General features: G+C 39.7%; 1 protein-coding gene across 1 annotated transcript; it reads right to left on the reverse strand.

Moving 5' to 3' along the window:
- Positions 1–2,435: 2,435 nt before the first annotated feature.
- Positions 2,436–4,999, reverse strand: LOC109914241 (carabin-like; the record flags this gene model as incomplete). The annotated part of the gene is made up of 3 exons (XM_048594009.1): positions 2,436–2,550; positions 3,759–3,828; positions 4,876–4,999. Coding segments are annotated over 3 exons (309 nt in total), but the record flags the coding sequence as incomplete, so codon positions are not given.
- Positions 5,000–11,333: the final 6,334 nt, after the last annotated feature.

Here is an 11,333-nt window from a genome sequence, read left to right on the forward strand (position 1 = left end):
TGCTTCGTTACTGTAGGGGCTTTCATTACAGGTGTTAAAGAGGATGGAATTAAAAAGACCCCATGCCACTATTTTGAATTAGAGGAGTGTTGATTAGCCAGGGTGAACAACATCACAAAACACAGACAGACAAAAATCAGACCATTATTACATTGCTGTTTGTGGAAACTTATGGTGCGTGGATTTCTTTCTGCATTTCCTATGTTGCAACACTGGGCACAGTCCAAAAATACTCAACTGGCTCTGAGGTGCTTTCAGACATTGTGGTCATGTGCTCGAAATGCATTCATTTGTTTAAAAATACCATTGTGGAATCTGCCTCCAACATGTGGGTGAGCACCACTGGCCCAAAAATTACTTGGACCACTGTGATTCCAAGAACAAGTTCCAAGTCAGAAATTCTGCAGCAAATAACTCATTCATCTCCCAATTCCCCAAAGTCTGTTCACAATTGACAATGTACAAAACAATACGTGAGATACTTCCTACTTGTGTTGTGGGATACAACACTCGAGAAACCTAGCACCATTCGAGACAGAAAGGAAATTGCTTCATTGGTGCACCACCTTAAATATTGACTCTCTTCACCACCAGTGTATACCATCCGGAAGATGCACTGTAGCAAGTCATCAAGGCTTCTTCAACAGTATCTTTAAACCTGTGACCTTTACTGAAAGAGGGACTAAAGTAGATAAATTCCCCTCCAAGTTACGTGGAACAAACAATCTAAGAATTAGAATCATAGAATCTTTACAGTGTGGAAACAGGCCCTTTGGCCTAAAAAGTCCACACTGACTCTCAGATCATCCTACCCAGACACTTCCACCTATAACCCACCTAACCTACACATCCCTGAACACTATGGGCAATTTAGCATGGCCAATCCACCTAGCCTGCACATCTTTGGACTGTGGGAGAAAACTGGAGTGCCTGGAGGAAATTGATGCAAACACTGGGAGAATGTGTAAACTCCACACAGACAGTCGCCCGAGGGTGAAATCGACCCCAGGTTCCTGGTGCTGTGAGGCAGCAGTGCTAACCACTGAGCCACCATGCTGCCCCGTATGTTGTGGAGCCAACCAGGGACCAGGTTATTTTGGACCATAACTTGTAAAGAAACAGGGTTTATTCATGACCTTACTGTAAAGCATAGTCAATGGGAGTGTGATCAAAGAATTTCATTTACAGTTAAAGGGGGAGAATCTTGAGTTTCTTTTCATTAAATGCAATTGTTAAGGTTATGAACACAAGTAGCCTAACAAATAGTTAAAAGGTAAGATAGTCGAGAAGCAGATACTTAAGGAGCTATAACTCTACAATGAAAGAAAGATTCCACATGAAAGTGGCACCGTCTGTGGTGTAATTGGCAAGTTAACAATAGTATCAAATTGAAATTTTAAAAATTACATTTGAAACCACACTAAGTAGTGGCTTCAAAATTTTTCAAAGGATGATTAAAAAAGTGCAAGGTGAAAGCAGAACAGGAGAGTAAACTGACATTAAGACACAAAAACTGAAGTTCTTCTACAATTATATAAAGCAGCAATAGCTAAAGTAAAGCTTAGTCGTTTAAGGACAAGACTTGGGAATTAATAATAGGAAGCAAATAAATAGCAGGGATATTGAAGCAAATAAATAGCAGGGATATTGAAGCAAATAAATAGCAGGGATATTGAATAGGATGAAGGGTCTAGGCCCGAAACGTCAGCCTCTCTGCTCCTATGATGCTGCTTGGCCTGCTGTGTTCATCCAGCCCTGCACCTTGTTGTCAGGGATATTGAATAAGTAGGTTGTATCTGTCTTCACAATAGAGGAGATTGAAGCATCCTAAGGTTGGCAGATGTAGGGGCAAAAGGGGACCAATGTAAAGGCGATGAAACCAGAGGAAATAGGACTCTTCACAGGATGAAGATGAAATGGAAGACACAAGAATTTTTGATAACAATGGGTAAAAGCTCTCTCTGGTCATTGAGATTATAAATTAATTAAGATGATAAAGAAAAAGAGGTCAGGCAATTTTACAACAAGAAATGCAAGAGACAGGTAGAGGATTTTAGTAATATGGAACTTCTGTCCAAAAATATTGATGGAAACCGAGTTCATGATAGCTTTAAAAATAGAGAAATGGACACATTTGAAAAAATACAATGGGGGAAAAAAAAAAATCAGAAGCAAAGATGGAAGAGAAATGAGACTAAGTGGATACTTCTTTCAGAGAATCCACATGAACATAATTCCCTGAACAATCATCATCTTTGTTGTAACATTCTGTGGTTCTAGACAAAGCATGATAATACAACTTATAGTACCAGCAGTGCACCAATGCCATTAGAACAATACATTGCTTTATGGTATGGAGGCACGCAAGCTTGGAAATTCTATGCAGCTGCAGAGATGCGTTCCATTATTGATTGGTATTGCAGTATTGTTCTTACCATCTAGAATGATTAGATCCCAGATGGCCAACACCGAATCCCAGCAAGGCAAGGATGTAAAGAGAGTGAGGAACCAAGTGGTGATGAACAGTAACGGTGCCACTTCCAAATTCTCCTGCCAAGGTTTAAACAATGTGTCAATAAGTACTGTTCCGAAAAACATGATAGGAAGGAGTGGTCAAGTATTAGCACTTTCGGATATATTTTACGATCACAGAATTCCAAACTACTTACTATTAGTTGGAATTCAAACTTATGTAGAGCAGACAGCAAAGAAACCAGCCTTTCAGCCCTAAGTTAAAGTTTAAGCCCTCGAGTTAAAACACAATCAGTACTGTTGGCCTCAACTCCTTGTGACAGCGAATTCTACATGTTCTGCACTCTAAAATGGTTTCTCCAGAAGAGTCTCATTTGCTGTCTATGATATTTCCTTGAGATAAAGGCTAATATCCAATGTGCTTCTGATTGATTTTTGCATGTTCTTGTGGCGAGCTAGACAAAAATATCTGCATTTCTCAACTTTGTTTAAAAAAAAGCATTTCATTTTATAAACATTTCCTTGTGACATGGATGGCACCGGCAAGTCAGTATGGATTTACTATCCAATAATGCCCTGAGGAGAATTCAAGTAGATGTGGTAGAAGATACTTGGATTGAAGAGGAGCTTGTCCCAATCCAAGTAAGAGCATGCGTTATGGACCAGACAGGGACCAACAAATGTAACAGTTGGGAAATGCACAGGTCTGACAAAATCAATTAAGTCAAAGGAGGAGATAGGGGCTAGAGATTTGGGGCACTGCAGGGGATAACACTGGTATGAAGTAGGAGTTGACACTGATGTGGAGGAACTAGGAGACAGACAAATCTGGAGTGGTAACGGATTTGTGGAAATGAGCAGACAAGGAACCATAGTATCAACATCAAGAAACAAAATCACAGATTTACCAGTCACCAGGTTACATTCATTGTATAGAAGCGATGAAATCGCTGCAATTTTGGTATGCAAATAAGCCTCTTGCTAATTTCAGAGAGGTAACTGATTAAAAAAAAGTATACATTTAATCTCTAGAATTGGCCAATATTCTCTAAATTACTCGTGCTTCAGCCTCACAGCTTGGTATAGAGGAGATCCCATAGTGAACTGCAATCCTTCCATACATTTATCATCACAGTTAGTGCTTTGGAAAGAAAAACACCCTCGACTCTGAACTCAGGGAACACAATGTTTGTATAACAAGATTGGGCTCTGTTAGAGCAAGCTGGATTAGTAGCAAAACCTGAGAGAAAGTGGGTTGGGCTTCAGGTCTATTACAAAGTGCTTACCATGTGTTGCCAGAGGCAGGGCATTCGATGTTTCAGCAGCTGTTGAAAGATTTTGGCATGCCTTTGGATTCTGCAAAGCAAACAGTTATCTTTCAGTAAGAATGTACAATGAAATGATATTTAGCAATTTGCATTTATATTAGCCTCCTTAATGTTCAAAAAGCCCAAAGGGGGTCTCACACAGGTGCATTACTAAACCAAATTTGATAGAGTCATGGAGGGGACAGGTGGCCAAAAGCTTTTGCAAAGATGTAGGGTTTAAAAGAGGACCATATAGGAGGAGAGGGTTATAAATGCAGAGAGATTTAGTGAGGGAATTAAACAGGTTTGCATCCAGGCAAATAAAATTATGGCCAAAGGTGGAGCAATTAGATTGGGGATTTGCAAGATGCTGGAATGTCAGACTCCAAAATTTCCAAAAATTCACATCCATCCTGGACCTCTGACACAGGAGGGCTGCTGCCATGTATCCAGGATGGCTAAAGGAAACCAATTTGGCTCTTAAAAATGTCATCAAGGAGTGGTAGGGAGGCTGAGAGGTTTAGAAAGGGAATTGCTGAATTTAGGGCGTAGGCAGCATTGGATTGTGGCATTAGAGGAGATTAGACCTAGAAAGTAGTAAGGCCACGGAAGGGTTGGATTTTAAAATTTTTATACCTGTGCTGCTTGACTGGGAGACAACAATATATGACAGCATGCACAGACGCTATAGGTAAACATGCCCTTGCACAAGTTAAGCCACAGGCAAGAGTTCTATGACCTAATGACTATGGTAGCTTTGGTCATTTATTCATTGAAATTTATCAGAGTTTGCTCTGCGCAATGTTACTGCTGTGTTTCCTGCATTGCACGGGTGACTATCAATTACTTTGCTATTTGTGAAGTATTTTGGGATTTGATGAGGCCATAAAAAGTGCTACATAATCTTTGTGATTATGTCTGTGATCATAGTTTTAAATTTGATTCCTTTACAACTCATGTTTCAGCAACTTAGTGACGACAAGAAGTAGAAGCCAGATTGTGAATGACAGATGTGACAGACAGAAAACAGAACCACACAGTGAGACAGAGATACACGCTCAGATGCAATGTTGAGACACATACACAAAGCACATACGTATCTAATGAGTGTTCATAAAATCCAGCCAGGTACTTGGGCTTTTCCAGTAGCACAACAAAAGCCCAGAAAGCATCCTCTTCCTGCATGTTCATTAGGAGCATTGCTGCTATGTAGGACATTCCTGGCAAAACAAGTCAAAGACAAATTGGGTCCAAAATTCACTATTAAAAAGCTGCATGCATTAAGCTGAAAGTTAATTTATACTTTTCACAGGAGTCATTTCAACTGACCCCCAAACCCCTCCCCACCTGGCAGGAGGTGGGCAACTTTAAGCTTTATTGTCCGCTGATTTCTTTCTTCAAAATCTCAGACAGGCAGTAAAATGAAAAAGTCTGAACACCAAGATTATTCCTACAGAAAAATGCAGTGCAGAAGGACCCCATTGTGCTTTTGCTGGGTGTTTGAAAAAAAGGTATCAATTAACTGCACTTCATCAGCTCCTTCCCATGAACTTATGCATTTTCAAATATTTATCCATTTCCCTGAAAAGTCATTTTTGGGTCCAATTCCCTTCTTTGTCCCAAAAACCTGCTGGACAAAAAAAAAATGCTCTTAGCCTCTTCCTTTGTTCTTTTAATGACAGCCTCAGTGTAGTTAAGATAATTGGCAACATAACCAGAGGCAAAATGAGGAGACTTTATTTAAGAAAGTGTATTATTATGCTTTAGAACACAGCCTTATGAGCAGTGGAAACCAACTAAATAATACACAGAACTGGATAAGTACTGCACTTGACAGGAAATAATTTGCAGGGCTCTGAGTGGGGTAGGGGCAGAGGGAGTGGGCCCCATTAGGTTACTTTTCAAAGAGCTGCCACAGGCGAGAGGGGCTGAATGGCCTCCTTTTGCACTGTACCATTTGATTGCATGATTCCACTGGCAAACTCACCAACTACATTTCCCCAACTTTCTCTCAAAAATCTTAAACACCATGGAACATTTCTAATAGATCATCAACGTGCTACTTCAACAACAGGAGAGCCTCAATGTCCTCACTCAGTACTAGAAGCCTCACAACCCATTCAGAGAAATCTTCTCTCTCCTCTGTCAATGACCTCCAGGTCTTCCTTAAGTTAATGCACTGAAAGCTGGGTAAAATGCTCAAAGTGCATGCTAATCAATGAACTGTGTAGGTTTATCACGATAGGGATAGGAAAAGAGTGGGAAAGCTAAGTGACATAATAGCTGAAATGACAGCAGGTTTGAGGGGCAATATGACATCTCAATTTACTATTGGAACACAGGTTCAAAAACACGACCAGATGATTGCTACGTACATGTGAGTTACCACAAGTTCAAAGACTTCCCCACTTTTCATAGAAAATAATTTGTATCCAAGGTGGGGAGGTAATTAATGGAACATCTTTATCGAAAGATGTACGTGCGACATCTCAGAACACTTCACTGTAAGTTAGTTACTTTAGAAGGGCAATTTCTACAATTACAGTTTTACATGTAACAAGGCCCCACATATAGCAAAAAAAGAGTGTCATTTTCATATATATATTAAAACATGTTGCTAAAATGGAGGGGTTGCTGAGGAGAAATGTTAGCTCAGAGACTGGGAGAAATCACCTGTTATTTGGCACCAACGCATTTTTTCGGTTTATTTTAACAAGTAGCTGGAGCCACAATTTGATGTTTCAGCTCGATACCGTTGCTTTGACTATGCAGCCTCCATTAAAAGAATATTATCCATTGAGCCATGTTGATAACAAGGACCTGCTCTTTAGGAGAGAACACTGAACACTGAGTTCTCTTATTTTAAACAGCAGTCTGTACACACAGTTCTCTTATTCTAAAGTGCACACCCATTATTATCGGTTATATTATTCTGAACACAATTATAGGCACCAAAATGGATGATCAGTTGGAGGTCTGAATGCTGAAAGATTCTGATGCTGTATTTCTTTACCTCCATTAAATACAGCATGACCTGTCTAATTGAAACTCCATCTGTAGCACAATATTCACCTACTCCCTCCAACACCAGCACACCTTGGTAGACTATGCACTCGCAAGATACACTGCTGCAGCTCACCAGGCCTTCTCCAATAGCATCTTTCACACCTGCGACCTGTTACCACCGAGATGAACAGCAGACTCACGATAACACCACCTGCAATTTCTCCTTCAAGTCACACAACATCCTTATCTGGAAATTTAATCGTTGTTCTTTTTCTGTCAGTGGGTCAAAACTCCCTCTTTAACAATACTGTCAGTGCTGCACTGGGGAGGCGATGGCCTAGCGGTATTATCGCTGGACAGTTAATCCAGAGACCCAGATAATGTTCTGGGGACCCAGGTTCAAATCGCACCATGGCAGATGGTAGAATTTGAATTCAATAAATATCTGGAATTAAGAGTCTAATGATGACCGTGAATCCATTGTTGTTGATTGTTGGGAAAACTCATGTTTCATTAGTCTCTCTGCTCCTATGATGCTGCTTGGCCTGCTGTGTTCATCCAGCCCTGCACCTTGTTGTCTCGGATTCTCCGGCATCTGCAGTTCCTACTATCTCTGTTTCATTAGTGAAACTGCCGTCTTTACCTGGTCTGGCCTACACGTGACTCCAGACCCACAGCAATGTGGAGGAGTCTGAACTACCCTCTGGGCAATTAGGGATGGGCAGTAAATGCTGCCCAGCCAGCAACGCCCTCATCTCTTGAATGAACGAAGAAAAAACCTCTCTCATTGGCCAACGTCATCACTGCCTTGAGAGGCCCATGCTAGTGTTGGGCAATAGTGTCATCAAAAGTCCTTCTTAGATCAAAAGTGCAAGCATTAGTGACATTCCCTGACCCTAATATTAAGTGAGAAATCATGAGCTTTTGGGGAAAGTGTGGTTTCCACCACAATTTTGTACCAAAATAATAGCATGTAGCTGCTTCACTAATGAACTTGCTACAAAAGACAGTCAAAATAGCATGATCAGGGCAGTGTCAGAATGTTGCGAGGGGCTGAAAGCAATTTTAGTGTTGGCTGCCCCCAATTTTTACAAACCCATCAAGGTGACAATTGACACTAGTGACCTGAGGCAAAAGTGCAAACATTACTAGAAGATGGGTTAGGCGTGGGGAAGCCAATTGAAAGTTTTTTTAAGAAATTAAATCAATACATTAAAAAATAAACTTCAGTGGAAAAATAAACCCTAGAATTAATATTAGCTGTTATAGATTGATCATAAAATCACCTTTGTGGAAAAATTTAAAAAACAGAATATCAGACTATTTCAATGCAACCCTATCACCTAAACGCTGTCTACATTGTGGGAAAGGAAACAAAGTAATTGCTGATGCTTTGTCGAGAATGCAACTTCGTATCATACCTAACAATTAGTTACAGGCAAAGGATGAATGAGTGTGCGTGCAAATGTGCCTCAACTTAAAAAATTTCTACACATTTTAAAACAGCATCCCAATCCACTTCACGTGTTATGAAGGTATGTCCATTATTATTACTTTTTTTAGGACTACTGCTTAAAAGATCCAAAGATGATGGAAGTACAGGTGTATTTTTGTTTTAAGGAAAAAAGTTTAGAATTAGGACAAGTCAGATTTTATTTTAAAACAGTTACATGGAAATAACATTAAAAGTTAACTGCTTAGATTTGCTCAATGGAAGTCATTTGCTGAGTTTATGGTGGTCAGGAGTTACGGATATTTGATATTGTTCAGCTGATTTACAGCCTGTTGAGAGAAGTCATCCAACTCATCATCTTCCAGTTTTGACAGGTCTACTTAGAATCCAGTGTAAGAGCTTCCGAGAAACTTCTGGAAGACTTCCTCACAATATCTCTTTAATGAACTGTTTGTGAGAAAGATTCCAGTAACAACAACGTGTCTAACAACACTAGTCTGAGAGTTCCAAAATGCCATATCAAACACTATCCATAATATGTCATCTTATTTAGTTTTCTTCACAAAACAATTATTGGGTCAAAGCTCTTTCTGAACAGGGAATGTTCCTTCCATTTTTCTTTAAGTGATGTGTGCACACATCTACTGTTATAAATATGCACCCTTATAAATAAATAAGCTCATTGGCAGATTTGTATTCAGAACTGAATAGATTGGTATATTTCATTGGCTATATGGATAATTGGGTAAAACATTACATTTTTTAAACTCGCTAGTAGAATAGCGAGACTTCAGAGAGAGTGAACTCCTCACACCTTGCACATAACAGATGCTTACTCTTTATTCACTTAAAAATTTTTAATTTATAAAAAGACTGCATTGCATACTCTACAGCTCCAAAAAGAAAACCTCTCAGTGTGCTCCCATATACATGAGCATAGGCGAGCAGCCAATTAATACCCACCACTCATACTTACTATCCAGATATACAATTAACACTCACTGAAGGAGTGCTCATGGTCATGGATGTTGCTTTATAACATTAAATTGAGGCCTCATTTGCCTCTCTGATAGAAGACTTCACAGCATTACTTTGAAGAAAAAAAACAGGAGCTCTCCCAATGTTGTGATTAAGCTGTGAAGTTATGCTCCAGCTATACAAAATCCTGGTTCAGCCACATCTGGAGTATTGTGTCCAGTTCTGGTCGTCTCATTACAGGAAAGATGTAGAGGAGATTTACCAGGATGTTACCTGGAATGGAGGGAAGGTCTTACAAGGAAAGGTTGAGCGCGCTAGGGCTTTTCTCTTTAGAACGACGAAGGATGAGAGGTGACTTGATAGAGGTGTACAAAATGATCAGAGGTATAGATAGTGGACAGTCAGAGACTTTTTCCTAGCGTGGAGGTAGTTATTACGAGGGGGCATAGTTTTAAAGTGAGTGGAGGTAGATATAGGGGAAACGTCAGAGTTAGGTTCTTTACTCAGAGTGTGGTCGGGACGTGGAATGCATTGCCGGAGAGGGTAGTGGAGTCGGCCTCATTAGGGGCATTTAAGCGGCTATTAGATAGGCATATGGATGATAGTATAAGGTAGGGGTGGAGGTTAGATAGACCTTAGGATTAGGGTAAAAGATCAGCACAACATCGTGGGCCGAAGGGCCTGTACTATTCTATGTTCTATAATATTTATCCCTCAGCTAATGACACTGAAAAAGCAGATTAACTCGATATTTCTTTGTTTGTGGGACTGTATGAAGTCACTTTTGTGTTTCCTACATTATAATGTGCAACCCTTTAAAAATTTGCTTAGTTGGCTGTAAATAACTTTGGCACATACTGTGGTCACAAAAGGCACTGTAGAAATTCCATTCTTTCACTTCACAAATTTTCTAAGTGTTGACGATTTATTTATTGTTCAGAATTCTGCGTGCCACACTATAAAATACAACAAGTTGTGGTATCCTAACCTTGGTGTTTGTGGCTGCCCACAACTCAATCGCTGCCACATCCTATACACATATCATGCTGTAAAGAACAAAGACACATCCGTTTTAATTAGAATGCAATTGTTTATATTCCAGCAGCTTCAGTGAACTGAGACTTTGAACTAAAACTCCCAGTTGTTGTATTGTGCAAATCACAAAAAGCAACTTTTGAAAAGGTGGAAATAAATTTGCAATCTCAGATTGCTGAATCAGCACTAGAGAATTACAGCTCAATTTCAGAAGCCTTTAATGCACCTCAAAACAGAACTTGTAAACAGCTAACTCAAGGTGTAATTAAAATATTAGCTAATGTAAATATCCTTATCATGCCAGTGCTAACTCATCTAAATTGACTTTCAGTTAGCCAATGCATCCAAATTGGAAGATTCAGTTTTGAGCTCAAAACATTCCATTGTTTGTTCCTCCGAAATCTCCTTTAATAGTACAATGACTTTAACCCATTTATATCCCCACTCTTATTCTGACCTCTTTGACATTCCCAATTTTCAACATTTTACCAGGCAGCCAGGTCTTCAGTTGCCTGGGCCATAGACTCTGGAATTCTCTTCCTAAACCTGTATAACCTCGTACCTCCCTTAAGACATTGCTCAAAACCTAGTACCTTGACCAAAGTTTGGTTACATGTCAAAGTTAGTTTTGCAATGCACCTCATTAGAGGCACTATGCAAACATAGTTGCTGCAATATTTTATAGAATTACTTCCAATTTAGGCACATTCAGGTCAGTAATAGATTGCAGACTGAGCTGGAGAACATGCCGCTAGTTCCTACGATTGTAGGATCTCCTCTGCTTCAGCTCATTATAGCTCATACATTCCCATACTCTATCATGCTGGCATAGCCTTGATATGCCATTTGAGACTTTCCAAACTGAAATTCCACCTGCTGCTCTCCTCATCATTACCGTAAGGGAGGACAAATTAATTCCAACACTAATGGTTTTACCTTAGTTATATAGAATACAGGAGTAGCGCAGGGGAATTTGGATAAACTATTGGCTGGTTCATGTTTGAAAGACAAAGATATTCAACTGTAAATATTTCTGCAAAAGTAAAATCCACAACACACACCTTTTCTAAAGTGAGATAACA

The sequence above is a fragment of the Rhincodon typus genome, unplaced genomic scaffold, assembly GCF_021869965.1.
Source record: "Rhincodon typus isolate 14 unplaced genomic scaffold, sRhiTyp1.1 hic_rhity00005133, whole genome shotgun sequence".
NCBI classification, from domain to species: Eukaryota; Metazoa; Chordata; class Chondrichthyes; order Orectolobiformes; family Rhincodontidae; genus Rhincodon; species Rhincodon typus.